Source organism: Psammomys obesus, unplaced genomic scaffold (genome assembly GCF_907164565.1).
Source record: "Psammomys obesus unplaced genomic scaffold, mPsaObe1.curated_primary_1811, whole genome shotgun sequence".
Classification (NCBI taxonomy): domain Eukaryota; kingdom Metazoa; phylum Chordata; class Mammalia; order Rodentia; family Muridae; genus Psammomys; species Psammomys obesus.
The window spans coordinates 510431-529677 of NW_026590110.1; the positions used below are offsets into that span (position 1 = coordinate 510431).

The following is a 19247-nucleotide window of genomic DNA, read 5'->3' on the forward strand; positions in this document are numbered from 1 at the left end:
GGACAAAGGCTAAGAAAGTCCAGTTAACTGTAGGATAGGGTAACTGATCCTTTCCTAGGAGGAAGGGACCTGGCTTCTCCGTTGTCTCAGATAATTTTCCTATTTGAGTCCTAGCTGAAGAAAAGAGGGTCTTTTCTGTTTGTTTGTTTGTTTTCAAGACAGGGTTTCTCTGTATAGCCTTGGCTATCCTGGACTTGCTTTGTAGACCGGGTGGGCCCTGAACTCATCTGCCTCTGCCTCCGTGAGTGCTGGGATCACAGGCATGGGTCAACACACCAAGCAAGAAAAGGGAGTCTTTTTATTTTTTTTTAAGATTTATTTATTTATTATGTGCACAGCATTCTGCCTGCAAGTGTGCCTGCACACCAGAATAGGGCACCAGATCTCAATATAGATGGTTGTGAGCCACCCTGTGGTTGCTGGGAATTGAACTCAGAACCTTTGGAAGAACATCCAGTGTTCTTAAACTCTGAGCCATCTCTCTACCTTGTCCCTTAACTGTTTGGTTTGTGTTTTTAATAAACCTTGTAGAAAATCAGTTATGTTCTACTGTCTGAGTCAGTGTTCTATTGCTGTGACAAGATGCCATAACCACAGCAACTCCTGTGAAAGAAAGCATTTAACGCTTACAGGTTCAGAGGTTCAGTTTGTTATCAGTATAGCGCATAGCATGGCAGCACAGAGGCAGATGGATCTCTGTGAATTCAAGGCTAGCTTAGTCTACATGTCAAGTACCAGGGCTGCCAACCACAGGGAGAGCATGTCTCAGACTTGGGGTAGGGGAGGAGGAAGAGGAGACTAGGCGAGGGTGTGGTAATTACAGGCTGCTGTATCATCTCAGTAGTCAGGATATAAAGACAGTTGAAGGTCTTCCTGTGTGGTATTAGTTTGTGAGCAGGCTGGTATACACAAGACTGCCACACACAAAAAGACAATAGACACAACAAGTCAAGGCTGATTTTTTTTAAACACCTTCAGTAATCCCTCTCCCCTAGACAGTTTTTGGTGGCAGGGGTTAAACATGCCTTACAGACCCACAAATAAGCCCCTCTGACTGCCAGCACCACACGTCCTTCCCAAGATTGGATGCAGGGAGGGGAAAAGAGAAATGGCCCAGTACCAGGCAGCCACTGTTCCAGGGCTGTGAGGGAGGGAGGCAAACCCTGGCCACTGATGGATCTGTAGTCCTTTTGTGCCAAGGAGCCATTCCCCTGAGCACAGCTGTGATGATGCCTGCGTGGAGGTTGGGCTTGGGCAGTAGGGCCCTCCCAGATTCTCCCTTCAGGTTTCCTGGAGTAAGGGACATGCACCCCCAGGGCTTCAGCCTGACCTGACCCTGCTGCCAGGGACACTCCCCAGTAACCATGAAGACCAGTCTGTGGAGCCTTTCTCAGCCTCGCTGCCTCCTCTCCCTGCTCCTTCTCCTCCAGCTGTCATCCAGCTCTGCAGGTAAGCATGCTCCTTTCAGCCGGGAAGAGACCACCAGAACGCGGTATTTGGGGCTTACCTCCTTTAATAACCTCAAACGGCCGTATGAGTGTCCTGTCTACACTTGGGTCTGCTGGCATGCTTTCTCTCTTTAGTAACCTTCCTGGCTTCTTGTGGAATAAAATTCAAACATATGGTGCTGGGAATTGAACTTGGGGCCTGGAGCAAGCTAAGCTCTATTCTCAGCCCTACTTTTGTTTTTGTTTTTAATAAATTAATTTTTAACATTTATTTATTTTTATATTATGTGCATTGGTGTTTTGCCTGCATGCATGTCTGTGAGAATGTCAGATCTTGGAGTTCCAGACAGTTGTGAGCTGCCATGTGGGTGCTGGGATTTGAACCCAGGTCCCCTGGAAGAGCAGTCAGTGCTCTTAACTGCTAAGCCATCTCTCCAGCCCCTAGTTTTGTCTTTTTCACTTTTCAAAAGAGGACAATAACATCTTGGAGGTGCTGGCAGAGTTAATGAGAGAGAACATCTTATGCTTGTTTGTGGTAAATCCGACAAATGTTTGTTGAGAGTCCGCGAAATGGCTTGTGGGCAAATGACCTGAATGACAAAATAAAATAGCACAAAAAATAAATATTAGAAATAAACAGTTCAGTTATAACATCTTGTTATGTTTGACAACTTGCTCTGCAGAATCAGGCAGCAATGAGTTGTTATACAGGAGCCTGTTTCCCAACTAGGAAGAAAATAAAGAAATAGAAGACAGAGGTACACCTCAGGGAGCCATGTGATTGATGGAGGCCTAGCCCCAGGACTAGCCCTTGGTATAAGAAAGAACCTAGCTTACTTGCCAGTAGCTGAATCTCACTGGGGAGATGTTCAGAGAATGGTCCAGAACAAGGCTGAAGGTCCTGTTGATAAAGAAGAGTGAAGCAGCTATCCAAGAGTATGTGACTTCCACAGTGACTGTGGGGACAAAGTGTGAGGACAGAGGGCTAGAAAGCACTTAGAAATAGTAGGCCACATTCCAAGGAGGCAAGACTCCCAATTGATGAGTCAGAGGTGAACACAGCTGGTTGAAAAGTGGAAGCCATTGTCCAGATGATTTCATGTGAGAGTATCCTGTCTCAGGCATTCAGAACATATCTTTAACTAGACTGCTTACTTCATACATTGTCAAAGAAAACAAAAAGGATCCCCACGGAGGCTCTTTAATTCCATTTAAAACTTTTAAACCCGGCATGCTAGTGAGCCCCTGTAACCACAGCATTTGTGAGATGGAAGCAGAAGGACCAGAAATTCAAATCATTCTCAGCTACATGGAAGATTAAGGCCTGCTTGAGCTATAAGTGCCAACTCTCAAAAATGGAAAAAGGCACTGGAGAGATGGCCCAGCTGTTACACATGCTTGCTGCTCTTGCAGAGGATTATAGGTTGGGTTCTCAGTACCACCAACCTGGGGCAGATCACAGTCTCCGGTAACCCCAGCTTCTTATGGATTCCAAGAGTGCACAAAGGTGACATGCTTTCCCCCACACTGGCACAAATGCTAAACCTTTAAAAGAAAAAATGTCATTGTCCTAAGCCAAGAATGGTGGTATGTGCTCACAATGCCAGCACTTAAAAAGCTGAGACAGGAGGATTGCTGTGAGTGCAAGGCCAGCCTGGGCTACAGAGCAAGACCCTGTCTCAAAATAATATCAGGGGCTAGAGAGAGGTCTCTGAGGTAACTTGCTTCTCTTACAAAAGACTAGGGTCTGGTTACAGTAGCCACGTCCGTGGCTCACAACAACCTGTAACCACAGATCTAGAGGGGCCAAATGCCTCTGACCTCTGTGGGCACCTGCACTCATGAGTGCTGATATAGACACAAACAAATCTCTGGGTGTGGTGATACAGCTTTGATCCCAGCGCTTGGGAGGCAGAGGCAGGAAGATCTCTGAGTCCCAGGCCAGCCAAGGCTACGTAGTAAGACCCTGTCTTAAAAATAAATAAAATGAAAAATTTAAAATTGTGTCTCCTTCCTCCTCCCCTTTTTTGAAGCAGCTTTTCTATGATGAACTTGTCACATCTGACTCTTTTTCCCCCCTTTGGTTTCTTGGACAGGACAGTTCAGAGTGATAGGACCAGGGTATCCCATCCGGGCTTTAGTTGGGGATGAAGCAGAGCTGCCGTGCCGCATATCTCCTGGGAAGAATGCCACCGGCATGGAGGTGGGGTGGTATCGCCCTCCCTTTTCTAGAGTGGTTCATCTCTACCGAAACGGCAAGGACCAAGATGCAGAGCAAGCACCTGAATACCGGGGACGCACAGAGCTTCTGAAAGAGACCATCGCTGAGGGGAAGGTTACTCTCCGGATCCGGAACGTGAGGTTCTCAGATGAAGGAGGCTTCACTTGCTTCTTCAGAGACCACTCTTACCAAGAGGAGGCAGCTATGGAGTTGAAAGTGGAAGGTGAGTCCACCAAGGTAATCTGCAGTGTGACCTGTGGGGTAGTTGACCTCCCCTTCACACCTCAGTTATTCAGGTAAGATACCCAAACATGTCACTTCTGAGATCAATTCCAAAGGAACAAATACTTCAGTAAACAGGGACTCCTATGCTGCGGCTGTTAGTTATTTTGTTTTTTGAATTGGAAAACTGAAATCAGAGTTAGTGTTCATGGCTAAGAAAGCGAAGTTAAATAAAAGATGGTATCTAAGCTAAACAAATGCCTGTGCACTTCAGTTGTTTGTATTATTATGATTATGATGACTTTTCAATATGTAGCCCTGGCTGGCCTGGAACTCATTATATAAACCAGGCTAGCCTCAAGATCATAGTGGTCCCTCTGTCTCTGCCTCCTAAGTGCTGGGAGCTGGGATTAAAGGCATGTGCCACCACAACTAGCTTACGTGTATATATATAACTTGGGCAATCCTCCAGCCTCAGCCTCTGGAGCACTGCAACTAAAAGCATGAGTCACCATGCTCAGCTTGCAATGATTGCTTTAGATCCATACCAGAGAGCGTGGGTGCTTCCCATGATAGCTTGCTGAATGACATAAGCAAGCCATAAAAACATATCCCTGTTTGAGTGTGTAGTTAAATATATGTATACATAATATATGCATATATATATCATACATATAACACTTACTCCATATATGTGTGGTGTGTGTGTGTGTGTGCCTATTTGTGTGTGCATTGTATGGCAGGGATATAATTCATGTGTGTGTGTATGTATGTGTGTGTGTGCCTATTTGTATATGCATTGTATGTCAGGGATATAATTTTTGTGTGTATATGTGTGTGTGTGCCTATTTGTGTGTGCATTGTATGGCAGTGATATAATTTGTGTGTGTATGTGTAATAGAGATAATTCAGTTGGTAGAGTGTTTACCAACCGAATAGAATGCAAGTAGCTGTGGGTTTAATTCCCAGCACTGCATAAACTGATCTTAGAAACTGAAGCCTGTAAACCCAGCACTTAGAAGTTAAAGTCAAGAGGATGAAAAGTCAGGCACCAGCCTAGGATATAAGAGATCGTCTCAAACAAAACAAACAAAATCAAGGGGCTAGCAAAATGGCTCCGTGGTTAGGTGCTTTTGCTGCCCTTGCAGAGGACCAGAATTTTATTCCAGAACCCACAGCTCTGGGGGATCTGATACTTTCCCCTGGTCTCCAAAGCCACATATACCCACACACAAATATACACATAAATTAAAATAAAATAAATTAAGCACATGTACACACACACACACACACACACACACACACACACACAGTGGTGGAGGAGACCTGTACTTTTAGCACCATTGCTTCATTTTCATAACTTCGTTGTCAGTATGATTCGTGTGAGGGCTAACACTGGAGTTATTTGTCTTGCTCAGAGTGGTTAAATCATGGATAGGAAAACAGACAGAGGGAGCTTTGAGAGTTAATTGCTATGTAATTGAAGAACAAAAGTGTTCTGAGCCTCTGACCCCTTCCCTTCCTCCTCACCACCTGCAGTGCCAACATCAGACAATCCACCATCTTTGTATCTGAGGTGGGGGTGGCTGTTGCCAGGCGAGACCAGAAGACACATTGTATACCCAGTAACAAAGCGCTGTTTCTAGAGATAGCTCGCAGGGACATGAAAATAGCTGTGCCACAGAATGTTCTTCACACAGCTGTTTTTGCTGAGGAATTTTCACTCACAAAGAAGTGGAGGGTCAGAACTTCAGCATACAGATTTTTTTTCTCTTCCTCTCAGCAAATTCCCAGTTCAACTGCCAACTCCAGCATACTCACTGAGGCCCAACTCACCACAAGAAAGATTCGGGGAGTGAAGCAGAACACACACTGAACACACTAAACGTTTTGCCTCAGGGGAGAATGCTTTCCTTTGAGTTGGTTTCCACATTCCACATTCCTTCAGTAATCTCCTGGTTTGCTTGTCTGAGAGAGAGGGGAAGGGTTGGAGTTCCATTCGCAACACTGAATAAAATCTGGGAAGTTTTAGCTCAGGCCTGTAATTCCAGCATTTGGGAGGTAGAGGCTGGAGGACAAGGAGTTCAAGATCAGACTTGCCCTGTTTAAGAAAGAAAAACCAATGGCCACATTATCCCTTTCTAGAAACAAGCCCACATTAGCATCAAGAATAAGGCTAAGGCAGGCAGGTCTTGCAGGCCTGTGAGTTGCAGCAATTCTCCTGCCTGAGCCTCCTGAATGCTATGATTACAGGCATGTGGCACATGCCCGGATGTGTCAGCATTTTTAAGTCTTGATGTTCATTCCCTTATTCAGCCCTAACTTACTGCGGCAGAGGCTCTGCACAGTTCAGGGAAGCAAGCTGGTGACACATTACTTTTGCCTTTCAGACCCCTTCTACTGGATCAGCCCTGGGGTGCTGGTTCTCATTGCACTTCTGCCAGCACTGTTCCTGCAGGTCTCTGTGGGCCTTGTCTTCCTCTTCCTGCAGCACAGGCTGAGAGGTACGGACAGCGGTCGGGTCTGTCAGGATCCTTTCCTGGCCCGTAGTTTTAAGGCTTCTGGGTTCAGAACTACATAACATGTTTTGCTGAATGCTTTCAGATAATAGTAGAACCTCGTATTTACAGTGAAGTAAGACTGACAGCCTCATTGCTGAGGAAGAAATTGAGTCTAGGGGTGGTTCAGTGACTTGCTCAAATGGTGTGATACAGGCAAGAAGAGAGTGTCAGAATCCCTGGAAAGGGAACATGGGTATTGAGAGCTGAACCCTGGGTCCTCCACAGAAGCTGCAGCACTCTTAACCCTGAGCCATGTCTCCAACTCCGCTACTTCACATTTTAGTAAGGATTCTGAAATGAAAGTCTTTGCCACATAGAATGCACTAAAGAAACTGTCCCCTTGTCTTTTCCATTCGACTGTGAACAGTTGTTCAGGCCAGAACCCGCAGTCAGAGTTCCTTACACTATGTCCTTCCCAGACCAAAGCATAAGGTCTTCTGTTTCCACCTCCTCTTGCTGATAGGAACAGAGCAGCAAGGAGGGTTTGGGCCATGGAAAGGGGGCAAATGTCAGATCAACAATGGCCCTGCCTTATGCACAGTAAGTAAGTACTCTGTACTGAACTACACCCCCAGCCCCGCAGGAGGGGTTTGTTTTTGTTTTTACCTTAAAATCATTCCAAATGCTTGACTACCTGCTCCACAGCAAGGAAAATGCCCTCTACCATCATGGCTGCATAGAGCAGAAAGACAGAGCTAGGCAGGCTAGGATCCAACTCTACTGTAGACACCAACCATAAGGAAAATTCTTGGGTTCTCCAAGTCTCTGGGTAGGGACAGATTTTTTCCTCTTAAACCATGGAAGTGTAGAGAGGAAAGTGCCTAATACAGATGCAGTCATAAAGCCGTCGCTCACTAAACATCTAGCTCCTCCTTCCAGTGAGATGCGGCTTCATATTTACAAAATGCCAGTCTGCTTGGCCAAGTGAGCTGAGCAGGGAGTCATAGAAGGTGTAGAGCCTTATGGTAGGGCTTCAGGGGCAGCTCCGGGGGCCGAAAGCCTGTGATGCTCTTTACAGAGAACTTGAGCCCCACCCCAGCACCTGCGTCAGGCAGCTCACAACTACCCTGACTTCAGGAGAGCTGACAAGTACTCATATGTGCACACACAGACCGAGAATTAAATATGAGAAAAACAGGCAATTCGTGTGGTTTGAGCATTGCTGGCTCCTGAGGGACAGTTCTGAGTTTTGCATTCTTAAATGTTGGGGCGGGGAGAGGGGGCTCTATCTATGAAGTACAGCTATTTGTATACCTTTGACCGAAGAACAGTGACCACAGAAGAGTGGGCTCTGCTCTTCTAGAAGGTCGTTCTCTCCAGCTAAACAAGCGGCTTTGGGAGGGACACATCCATGGAATTGTAAGAAAAGAAGCCAGCTAGATCAACATAACCAGCCCTGGCAATCACTGGGATGACAGCCAGATCACCCTCACCTCCAGGCTCTTGTAGTCTTTATTATCTAATTCAGACAACGCCCACAGAAAGAGCCTGAATCCTTGGTTTTAAATCCAGAGCTCTCCCCACTCTCCAAAGAGGCTCCCAGACCATCAAAAAATGCTCAAGGTGATGGGTGTGGAAGGGTCCTCATAGTGTCAAACTAAAAAACTGTTTTTTCTATTTTAGGAAAACTTCGAGCAGAAGTTGGTGAGTTCCAGTCACCCTCCCTACCCAGTTCCTCCCGTCTTGTTTTAGCTTGCCTGAAATGACCATTTCTTCAGACCATTTTTGCCTCTCACCCAATGCTCTGTGCTTCCTTCATTTGGGAACTTCAATGTTTAAAACTATAAGCAGTTAAAAATTAGAAATGTCATTGTTTCACTTGAGTTCAGCCAGTGTAGACATAAAATCCAATAGCTCCTTTGTGTCGGCACTAAAACCATCATTAAGTGATTTAAATAGATCCCCTTTCAGGGAAAGGGTTCTCCTTTCAGTGCCCTGCTGAATCCTTTTTCATTTGTTCTTTTCAGAGAATCTCCATCGGACTTTTGGTAAGTTCAGACATACCCTAGCCCTTCCAAGTCACTGTGGGATTTCACTTGCGGCCTGGGGGACCAGGACCAGTGGCTTTTTGTAAGGTCCCTCCATCTTACTTCTTTGCATTCAAGATCTGTAGGAATATAGCAAAAATGTATTACCACATTCCAGGGTCAGGCACTAAATAAATTTTACAAATGAAAACTTCTTATATACTTTTCACCTTGTGAATTATAAAAGTTAGATAACAGATCCTTTGCACAAAAACTTGGTTGCCTAGTGGAAAAAATAAAATATACTTAAAAAAGGTACAACTACTAAGGCTAAAGACATGGCTCAGTCATTAAGAGTGTCTGCTGTTCCCCTAGAGGAACTAAGTTCTATTTCCTGACCCCAGAGCAAACATCTGTACACACAAGACATACACCATAAATAAAAATAAAATATTTTTTTGAGATATGGTCTTACTATGTGGCCCTGGCTAACCTGGAATTCACTATGAAGACCAGATTGGCCTTGAACTCAAAGAGATCTACATGCCTCTTTGTCCCCAGTGTTGGGATTAAAGATATGTGCCACCACACCCAGAAAATTACATTTTTAAAAAATCATCTGGCATACTTATATGGCAGGGTTAGTTTTCAGGAGTACAGCCCAAAGGCACATCAGGGAAGGCTCCTTTAAGGAAAAATAAAGCCTACTAGTATCTTTCCTTTTTTGAGTCAGGGTTTCATACGGCTGTGCTGGCCTCAAACTAAAGGATGGCCTTAGGCATCCAATCCGTCTGCCTTCAACTCCCACTGCTGGAAAATGCATATGCAACCATGCATACCCCAACTAGAACAGTAACTCCTCAAGAATCGTCTTTGCATTTTCTTTACTTCAGATCGCACAGCCACAGGACAACAGCAACAACAGAAGGGTACTCAAACATTTGTTGAATAGATTCCATACAAATTAGAAAATTTCTGCCCTGAGCAATCTTCCTAAGCAGCCTTTCTTTCTGAGGCCAAGAACAACCCTGTTCAGACCTTCTGGTACACTTGATGGCTCCACCTTAGCACTTGACATTGGGCTAGTGGATGTCACACATGTAGTCTCTGAACATCCTGAGAGAAACATAATTTTTTAAGTATGCGCATGTGTGTGTGTGTGTGTGTGTGGTGTGAGTGAGTGAGGGTGGGCAGGTGTTCTCATGGAGGTCAGATGACAATTTGCAGGAACTGGTTCTCTTCTCCCACCATGTGGGTTCTGGGGATCACCTCAGGCCCTCAGGTTTAGCAGCAAGCACCTTTATCAACTAATCCATCTCACTGACCCCATTCACTTGAGACAGACTGTCATGTATTCCAAGCTGGCTTCAAACTTGCTTTGTAGCCAAAGCTTACCTTGAATTTTGATTTCCCTGCCTCTGCCTCCTATGTTCTGGGATTATAGGTGTGAGCCATGAAGCCTAGCTGCAAGCTGTGCTGGGCATGAAACTCAGAGCTTTGTGCATGGTAGGCAAGCTACAAGAATGTAGTTCTACAAACTGAGCTACATTCCCAGCTCCCAGGATTTTATTTATAAGATTTGAATGTCTAAATTTTTAATCATTTTCATATCTTGGTATCATAATACTAATGCATAATACTAATACTGTGTGTATTTTTTTGAGAACTGAACCTAGGAACCCTCAACATGTGAGATGAGCTGCATCCCTAGCCTGCTGCTTGCTATTTTCCTATATATTAGATATTCAAAATTATGGTATTACTATAATATATATAGTAAATATATATTATTATACTAAATACATAGTATATATGTATATATAATATACACACAGACACATATATAAAACCTTAGGGATAGCAGGATTGATGACCTGTAATCCCAGTACCTGGAAGGCTGAGGCAGGAGGATTTCTTAAGGTCAAGGCCAGCCAGGGATACACAAGACCCTGTCTTCGAAAAAGCAAAAAATGCTAGGGATGCGGATAAAGGAGGGCTAGTGCATAGCTGGTATGAACAATGTATGAAAGTATCGTGAAACCCATTATTTTCTACACTAAATCAGCTGAAAAAGCTAAATTCAATTAGAAGTTAATGAAAATAAAGGCACAGCACAGCTCATCCAAAACATGGAGTCTATAGCTTGTCCGGAGTCCTTTGGTATTTGGGGCGTCAGGTTGAGAAGTGTATGTGTGGGGGGGGATAAAGGGAAACACTCTGTTCTGCTCTACCATTCAGATCCTCACTTCCTGAGGGTGCCCTGCTGGAAGATAATGCTGTTTGTTGTTGTGCCCGTTCTTGGACCCCTGGTTGCCTTGATCATCTGCTACAACTGGCTGCATCGAAGACTAGCAGGTGCAGTGTGTGGGCGGCAAACAGGACCACCGTGCAGCGGGCCTCAGGCAGACCAGGGTGGGAAAGAGTGGAACCAAAGCTCTAGACTGAAGGGCAGGGACCACCTTCCTGGTGTCTGTATGCTCACCATCAGAATCCTCAGGGAAACTGAGAACCACTAAATGAGATGCATGGGCCCCTTAGTGAAAATGGAGGGTTTTCTGGGGAGGCTGTGAGGTGGCGAGGGGGAATCTCTCACCGATCACCCACCATCTCATTTCTCTTTGTTTACAGGACAGTTTCTTGAAGAGCTAAGTAAGTTCTCCCCAACACCCCTCTCCACTCTTGAAACAAGTCTCAGTGTGCAGCCCTGGAACTATGTAGACCAGCCTGGTCTGGAAATTTATGGCAATTCTCTTGCCTCTTGTCTCTAAGTGCTAGCATGTACCTCCATACCCAACCTTTTTCTTCTAAACTGAACAACAAAAAAAGCCAGCACAGGAAGATGGTTACTGAGGGACTATACTCCCAGGAAGGGCTGGAAGGACTCTTTGAGGAAAAAGGAAAGGGAATAACTGTTAGAGACAAGATTTTAGTGCCAGAGAAGCTGGTGAGCCACTCTTACCTGCTGACCCAAGAGCTTTCAGTACCACTAGGCCAGAATCCCACTTCTTCAGCCTCCTTTGGCGTGCTCCATAACAGTTATCCTAAACCTCACCTTCCTTCAAGACCAACCAGGAGGTTGGCAGAGATAACATGACCCCTGTGAACGTTCTGTCTCTTAGGTTCAGTGACTTCACTGGCAGATTTTTGAAGTTGTCTTTTTTTCTAGGAAACCCCTTTTGAGTGATGGTGTCTCTTCCTGGAGTGAAGGAGAGCCTGGCAGGTCCCTGAGGATGTCTCTTGTTGGCTTCTTTGTTACAGAGACACTCCAATATACATCTACAGAAGCACTCTGGATTCCAAGTAGAACTTGAATTCCCTTCTTGAAATATCTTCCTTTCCTCAGCTCCTTTCCTCCTTTAATTTTTGCTCCCACATCTTTTTACTCCTGTCTCAATCTTCCTCCAGAAAATACCCCATGGCTAAGGCCAGATAGTCTATCTGAAGACACCCATGTACCAGTGAAATACAGGAATGATTGCACCGAACAGGATATCCAGAACCTCTACATTACACACTATAGAACATCAACTCTGCAAATGGTGACTGCTTCTTCCAAAAAGAACAAGTCAAGACTGTGAAGAACAGCAATGTAGAGAGTAGGGGGTTAGGGACAGAGAAGAGCCCACAGTATCAGGGAAAGCTAAGTGAGCCGGAGTATGAATATAAAAACTTGAGCCAAAACCTGGAGATGGAAACTAAAGAATACTGACAACAGCCACACTGTCTTCCTTTGGCAGCGTGGTGGGTGGACCTTGAGAAACAAGGGCTGAGAACTGGGTCTGCTTCTCTCCTACTTTCTGCACCTTTGTGTCCTTCATACTCCTGCCTCTCATTTTCTCCTTCATTTCTCTCAGAGAACACAGTTATTTTTTTTTTCCCCAACAATTACTACCTGATGGTCTACCAGACACAAACAAGCTAGGTGCTAATTAATACAATTTCATCTGTGCACTTCTTTTCCTTTCTTTGTCGTGTCTTTCCTTCATCATCTACTCCTTTCCTACTGAAGCCTCCTGAGGCCAGAGGCCAATTTTCAGAAAACACAAAGACCTCAGTTAGACCCACTTCTTTTTGTTTTAAAAACTGTATTTATTTTGTGGGGTGGGGAGATGTGTGTGTGTGTGTGTGACCTCACACACCCACATGTGTGTGAGGTCAGGAGTCAGTTCTTTTCTCTGTCACAGGGGTCTCAGGCTTCAAACTCCTTCAAGCTCAGGAGGTCCGGCTGCTTAGCCACTAACTGTCTCACCATCCCCAGACAGGCCTTTTATTTCTCACTGCATACATGCTTCCTCTTTCTTTACGTCTTCTTGTCTTTATCCATCATCTGTCCCCCTGAGGATCCCTCTACTTGTGAAATATTCTGAAGCACCAAGGGATTAGGAAGAAAGCCAAGCAAATGACCCAGGATTTCCGCGCATTTAAACAATCTTTTTTCGCACAAGTGTTCCAGCAGGCTTTCCCTTTCCCTAAAGCAGTTGTCACAAACAGGGCAATAATAGATCTTTGGCTTCCTGGGTGTGTTGGATGCGTGGGAGGACTCTTGGCTGGATTGACCCTTGTAGTGCAAGTTGATGTGGGCTAAGAAACAGACCCTCTTGGTAAAAGTTACGGGACAAAAGGGGCAAGAGATCGTTACTTTTGTGTGCCTCACTACAACAGTTTTGGTTCTGACATCCAGGCATGAGGCTCTGCCGTTACGTGCCTTTGCCCTGGCCACTGGTCCCTGAATCACTTTTACATGCCTGAGGATGGGTGCTTGGGATCCAGGTGTTGTAGGTGGAACGGTATGCATCTGGTTGCCAGCCACTGGCTTCCTGTTTTGGTGTACCTTCAGGTGGCGTTTGACCTCAGACTGATCCCGGAAGCACTTTCCACACACAGGGCAAGCATGGGGCTTATAACCTAAATGAGCGCGTCGGTGACGGCTCAGTCCGGAAGCATCACGGTAAGTCTTGCCACAGAGATAGCAAGAGAAAGGCGTCTCTCCACCAAGCGGGGGCTGGTGGCTAGTAGCCCTCTGGGACCTCGAAGGAAACTGGTGATTAAGGAGGAAGGCACTCTTTTTGAAACATTTGCCACATGTCAGGCAGAAAAGCAGTGGTCCACCCTTGAATACTCCTCTGCAAACAAAAGAAGCCTCCTCTTCATCAGCACTCTCCTCATCTTTCAGAGCTGCGCCAGGTTCTTGAGGTTGCTGCGTCCTTGCTATGGTAGAAGACGGGAAAAAACACACTTCACTATGAGAATTCCAACACAAGGTTTGCACTCATACAAGTCGCTTTCCCTTTCCCAGCCTTTAAACCTCAACCATTCACCCTTGAACCTCATATAGAAATAGGAAAAACAAATTAATAACAGCAGCTAATAAAAATTTCATAGGAGTCTTCTATAGTCTCGAATATCTAAATAGTGACATATCTTTGAAAACAATCTTCTCACTCTCAATATTGCTCATATATATCCCCGCATAGGATGAAGCAAGAATCCTCCCCTCATCCCTGATTTCACATGTGTCAGCCACAGCACAAAAATCATCAAATGGAAATTCCCTCCTGAAAGGACTCATATAACTTTTTAATGTAGATTATAATTATTCTATCTTATAATTAATTTATTACTGTGTCTAGTATTAAAAAAAAACACAACAACTCAGGAGCTAGGGATATAGCTCAGCATTAGAGCACTTGCCTAGTATACACAAAGCCCAAGGCTCAGTCCCCAGAGCTCTGTAAACAGACACATAAATGTGTGGTTGTTGCTTCAGGAACCACTGAGACACAGCCCCTTCAGGTATCAGGACTCGCCTCCAGTGCTGGGGAAACAAGTGTTCTGCCAGTGAGCTAAACCTCTAGCCCAAGGGATGACTGCTATATGATGCAAGTTGGGAGTCAAAAGTGATGATTTTAATTATTGAATTGGAATAAGCACCACCACACCAGGACTGTCTCAGCAAACTGGGAAGTATGGCCAACGTAAATTAACATTCCTCTCAATTCCTCATTCTCACCTCAGGAACAAGCTTAGCCTTCTCCAGCTCAACATTGTCAAATTTCTTTCTCCACTTTTTCTTGGGAAGAACTTCTTAATCAAAGGGTAACACTGACAAGCAACACACGTAACCTCTCAAATTCTGGAAACTAGATTGTTTTCATCATTAAGTCGGTGGACTTAAAAGTTTGATCTCAGTGTTTTTTCTAGTCCCAAGTCTAACCAGAATGGAAAGGTATAAAGATACTGAGATGCTATAGTGAGCCTTGATGCTCACCATTCTGGGAGGGTCCTGGGTCATTTTTACCTCTCTTCTTTGCAGTGTTTTTTCAATTTTAAAATCTCACTTTTACTATTGCATGTGCGCAGGTATACACGTTACCACGTGCTTGTGGAGGTCAGTGGACTGTTTTCCTTCCACCGAGTTCATTTCAAATTCTAATTGTGAGCCTTGATGGTAGGCACTTCCAACCTCTGAACCATTTTGCTGGTGCTTGGTCTTGTGAGAGGATGAGCCTCAAATACAGATGTGAGCTGCCACACCCAGCTTCTTTTGCAATTCTTACCTGTTGTCTTCAGGGGATAGAGACTCAAACTCCTCTGTTCTCTTCCTTTTTGCATGGTGTTCCAATATGGTTTAGGCAAATATTTTAGCGGTGAGTGGAGTCATATTTTGTGGGGGTGGGTGGCACACTTTTGTTGTTTTCGACAAGAACTCAGTAAACAAGGCAATCTGGCTCTGGATTCTCTCCGTCCTTTCAAATGATGAGATGTATTACGAAGACTGTGTGTAGTGTGGAAATGAAGCAAACTGGTCCCATGCTAAGCCCCTTTATGTCTTGTGCAGACAAGAGGCGATGATGCCCTGTGCACTTGCTTTAAGAACATTAATCCAGGGCTGGGGAGATGCGCAGCGGTTCAGTTCAGTGTACTTGTTGGTCTTGTGGGGGATCTGGATTCTGTTTCCAGTAGCCACATGGTGGCTTACAACCACCCATAACTCCAGTTTCAGGGGAGTTTTTTCCCCATGTAGCCTTAAATTTGCTATGTAGCTGAGAATCACCCTGACCTGGTCTTCCGACCTCCACTTCCAAGCCCCGCTCACCATTCATGTTTGCATTTCTTTTACTTTTTACCCCTAAACTTTGTGACTCAAATCTTTCAGACATAAAACTAGGGACCAACTGTGATGTGTCCGAGCAGAAAATACAACCATATAGTCTAAGGCTACAGGACAGGGAGAATGCTGGGGGTATCTCAGTCTCTTACCCACAAGTGACAGGTTCTTGAAGGTTTCTGACATCACTGTCTGGTAAAGGGTCTTCTGTGTGGGTGTCAGACATTTCCATTCTTCCTGGGTGAAGTTCACTCCCACATCCTCAGAAGTGATTGGTATCTGGATTGGCTGGGCAGCCTTAGCATACAAATAAGACTTGACGTGAGTGAGGCAACACCGTCTTCTCCAGTTCTGCTGTGTCTGCTCAGGGACTTTTAGGCCCTAGGCCTCTGCACTGTCACATCTGCCCTGGCAATACATCAGGGTGTTCTGTGATCCTGACCACAACCGAAATGCATAACCAAAATCTCTGTTGAGTGTACCCAAAACACTACTACATGTCCCCAAGCTACACCTGAGGGCGTGGCTCTGCCTTTCCACATGATTGATTGCTGTACCCCTGAGCTTCCATGCCAAGAGTTCGTACACGGCACTAGCTTGCTCCTGGTCACCAGCTAAAATAAAGGGCTCTTATTTGACCTTATATGCATGGTGGTGTGTAACTTTCTCTCTAGACTATAAAATACTGATTTACTTTCAAGATTTTGAGAATTCCTACCTAAGAGAAAGATAATACCATGAGTGGAAAGAACAAGTGTGAGGAAGGACACAAAGCCAGAAAGAAAAGGATGGATGCAGAAAAAGGAAGAAAGAAATCTCTGAACTAAGAAGAGAAATGAAGTAAAATTGGTTGCTACTCTGATGAAATCCATGAAAGGATCCCAGGGTGGTATGAAATATAGAAGAAAATCTTGAAATTCCTCTTTTATCCTACTGTTGGGTCTGGGATAGTCTGAGGTTCTGTTATATCCGCAGGCAGGTAGAAGCCTCAGGGAGTCTAGGCCCTACCATGTCTCTACCACATTTCCTCCCTTCTGCTGCTGGATTTCACTGGTAATCTTAATCTTTTTGTTATAGGCATGTGTATCTTCCTCTACCTTTTTTTTTCTTTTTTTGAGAAATCTCTCACTGAACCTGGAGCTCACCAATTCAACAAGGCTATCTGCTGCACCTAGTTTCTTTCTTTCTTTCTTTCTTTCTTTCTTTCTTTCTTTCTTTCTTTCTTTCTTTGTTGTTGATGATGTTTTAATGTGGGGGGTGAAGTTGGGTCCTCATGTTTGTGAAACAAGGACTTCTACACTGAGCCATCTCCTCAACCCCTCCACCATCATCTTTCTTCTGGGCTTCCGTCAAGCGGGTAACATACTACCTACCCTATGGAGCAGCATGTGCTTAGTGGCCTCTCCTTCTGGTCACTGAGACTGAGGCTCCCTGTGACTCTCTGCCTTCCAGGGAAGGGGAAGAAGGAGAGTTTCTGCAAGGGCCCCAGAATGTGGTACTGCTTCTTGTAAAAGAAGTTTCTACTCTAAGAGACGGTCTTCCTTAATTGGTCAACTGTCCAAATTCTCCTCTTTCACAGCTGACAGCTTTAGTTCCCTCCAAGCCCAGGCCATACAGTTCAGGGCTCTGGTTACCTCTTCCTTAGCTGCCATTGTTTGTAATGCCAGGCTGGTCCTAGGTGTTTTGCCTTCTATTCCAGACTGCATCTAGCCACTATTTGTTGGTCCCCACTTCTAGAAATCTGAGGTTAGAGAAAAATACATAATATCAGACAAAGGAGAATAAGAAACATGTGCTTCCTTTGCACGCAGTTACTAAGTTCCTGCCCTGTGATGAAGCCTTCTTGGCAGTACCAAGTGAGGTAACAATGGTTCCATCTTAACAGACTTCAAGTGTAGGTGGTAAGTCATTTGTCCCAGGACATTTGATCTGTGAGAGGTTTGTTGTTGTTGTTTTGTTTTTTAATTCTAGACTCGGCACCACTGAAAACTACATACCTAAATGTGTCGAGTAACACAGAGTCCGTCTCTTCATCCTCTCTGATTTTATTTCGTTGGAAACATGGGAGTAAGTATCTCTTCCAGAACCAAAAATTAAAATACGGGTTCTGTGACCTGAATGTGTGTATGATATCCTGAGGCTCAGTAGATCAGGGGCCTGTTCACAGTAAGCACACGCTGTACCACTGAGCCTTATGTATACCCAAGCTCTAGCTAGGACTTAGCCTTTTAACGCATAGATACGCTATTCACAATGGAGCTGTTCCCTGATGACCTCGTAGGCAACCTCAACACTTAGCAACACGCACACTGTAGCGAGCGTGTCCCCTTCCGGAGAGTGCAGCCTGTGGCCACTACACAGCATCAAGAGGCTGTCAGAGTCCCTGCCCTTACACACCACACAGAGCTAGTCTAGGGACAAGTTTGACTTACTAAACCCGCAGATAGAAATGTTACTGAGTGATTAAGGCTTTCGCATCATCGGAATCATCTTCGTCTTGGCATGAGTCAGGTATCACGTGTACAACCAGACTCCTGTAACACACAGTGACAATAACCTGACAGCATTTAAGCTCCTTGTTCATCCTGAAAAAATGTATGCTCTGATGTAAAAGGGCAAAAAAGCCGCCTTCCTGTGACAGTCACCTATTTCTACTTCTCTCCCTGTGCTAAGGAAGCGCAAAGGCTGGCAGCTTGTTGCCCTTCGCCTCTCAATTCTTTAACAAGAGTGAAAATACCAGCAAGGAACAATTGCTAACTCAACCCCCAGAAGTCACCAGGGAAGCTGCTTTCCCAGGGTCTGAAGGTGATTTTCTTTCTTCCTTTGAGACTGTCGCTTGACATGTGCAGATGTGGTCCTGCTCCCCATTTCCCACCCATCCACATTCCACACAGTTCCATGTTCGCGCCTTCCGGACCTGCCCTTAACCGACAGCTACGGTCTCCCTCCACCCACCTCCTCCTCCTTTACCTCCGATTGTACTTTCCTGGTCCAGGAGCCTTGAGAAAGGAAGGAGACTGGGTAAGATTTGGCTGTTAATTGGCAGCAGGTCCCAAGTGGGTTCACCTGCACCCTGGCCGGGCCGCCCTTCGAGAGGGAATGTTCGGCCATCTCTCAATCCCGGGCCCACTTCTCCAACTAAAACCCATTTACGGTTTCGGAAATCTGAGGGGTAGGGCCAGCCCCAGTAATACTTGCTTGTAATCCCTCCGCTCAGGGAGCCGAGACGGGAAGATCAACCTCAAGACACCCTGTCTGTCTGTCTGTCTTCCGTTCTGAGACGCCGCCTCTCTCTCACACACAGTTTGGGGAGAAATGCTCGCACACCAAATGCTTTGCTGGATTTGCCTGCCCCCAACCCCGAAACCCCGGGGGTTCAGCCGCGCGAGCCTTTCCACCCGGTGGAGCGGGTCGGGGAGGCTTCTCCAGGCTCCGCCCGGGCCCGCACGCTCTCACCGCGGCCGGCAGCCCGGCACGGAGCTCCGCAGCCCGCCGTCCCCCGCTGCACTGCCGTCCAAGCGCTGCTCCTGGGGCGTCGCCTTGGCCCGCGCACGCCCACGTCGGTTCACAGCCCACCAAAGGCCGGGCGCGTTCGAGCCTGAACCAGAAGGAAGGCGGTGCAGCCCGAAGTCAGGAGTCCGCTACGCAGTCCCTCGATTCTGCTCCGCTCTGATCCGCTTTTAACCCACCTCAGGTGGCCGGGGTCAGAAAGGTAGGCGA

The 19247-nt window shown here is 45.7% G+C and overlaps 2 protein-coding genes across 2 annotated transcripts; one reads left to right on the forward strand and one right to left on the reverse strand.

The window, feature by feature from the left end:
• Positions 1 to 1209: 1209 nt before the first annotated feature.
• On the forward strand, positions 1210 to 12374 carry Mog (myelin oligodendrocyte glycoprotein). Its single transcript, XM_055606564.1, has 8 exons — positions 1210 to 1449; positions 3545 to 3892; positions 6282 to 6395; positions 8076 to 8096; positions 8420 to 8440; positions 10658 to 10774; positions 11048 to 11068; positions 11586 to 12374. The coding sequence occupies exons 1-8, from the start codon at positions 1365 to 1367 to the stop codon at positions 11597 to 11599; spliced, it is 741 nt and encodes a 246-aa protein (XP_055462539.1). The 5' UTR covers positions 1210 to 1364; the 3' UTR covers positions 11600 to 12374.
• A 166-nt stretch (positions 12375 to 12540) lies between these two features.
• Zfp57 (ZFP57 zinc finger protein) lies at positions 12541 to 17179 on the reverse strand. Its single transcript, XM_055606563.1, has 3 exons — positions 17162 to 17179; positions 15680 to 15824; positions 12541 to 13627 (listed from the first exon to the last, which is right to left on the reverse strand). Exons 1-3 carry the CDS (start codon positions 17177 to 17179, stop codon positions 12720 to 12722), a joined length of 1071 nt encoding a protein of 356 aa, XP_055462538.1. The 3' UTR covers positions 12541 to 12719.
• Positions 17180 to 19247: the final 2068 nt, after the last annotated feature.

What these genes read in the sequence shown, in the direction of transcription:
- Zfp57 (XM_055606563.1), bottom strand. An exon ending in CAAGAACCTGTCACTTGTGG is followed by an intron (nt 13,628 to 15,679) that starts GTAAGAGACTGA and finishes CTTCTACCATAG; the next exon opens with CAAGGACGCAGCAACCTCAA.
- Mog (XM_055606564.1), top strand. Translation starts at nt 1,365, where the DNA reads ATGAAGACCAGTCTGTGGAGCCTTTCTCAGCCTCGCTGCCTCCTCTCC. An exon ending in CCTGCAGCACAGGCTGAGAG is followed by an intron (nt 6,396 to 8,075) that starts GTACGGACAGCG and finishes TTTCTATTTTAG; the next exon opens with GAAAACTTCGAGCAGAAGTT. An exon ending in GAATCTCCATCGGACTTTTG is followed by an intron (nt 8,441 to 10,657) that starts GTAAGTTCAGAC and finishes TCTACCATTCAG; the next exon opens with ATCCTCACTTCCTGAGGGTG.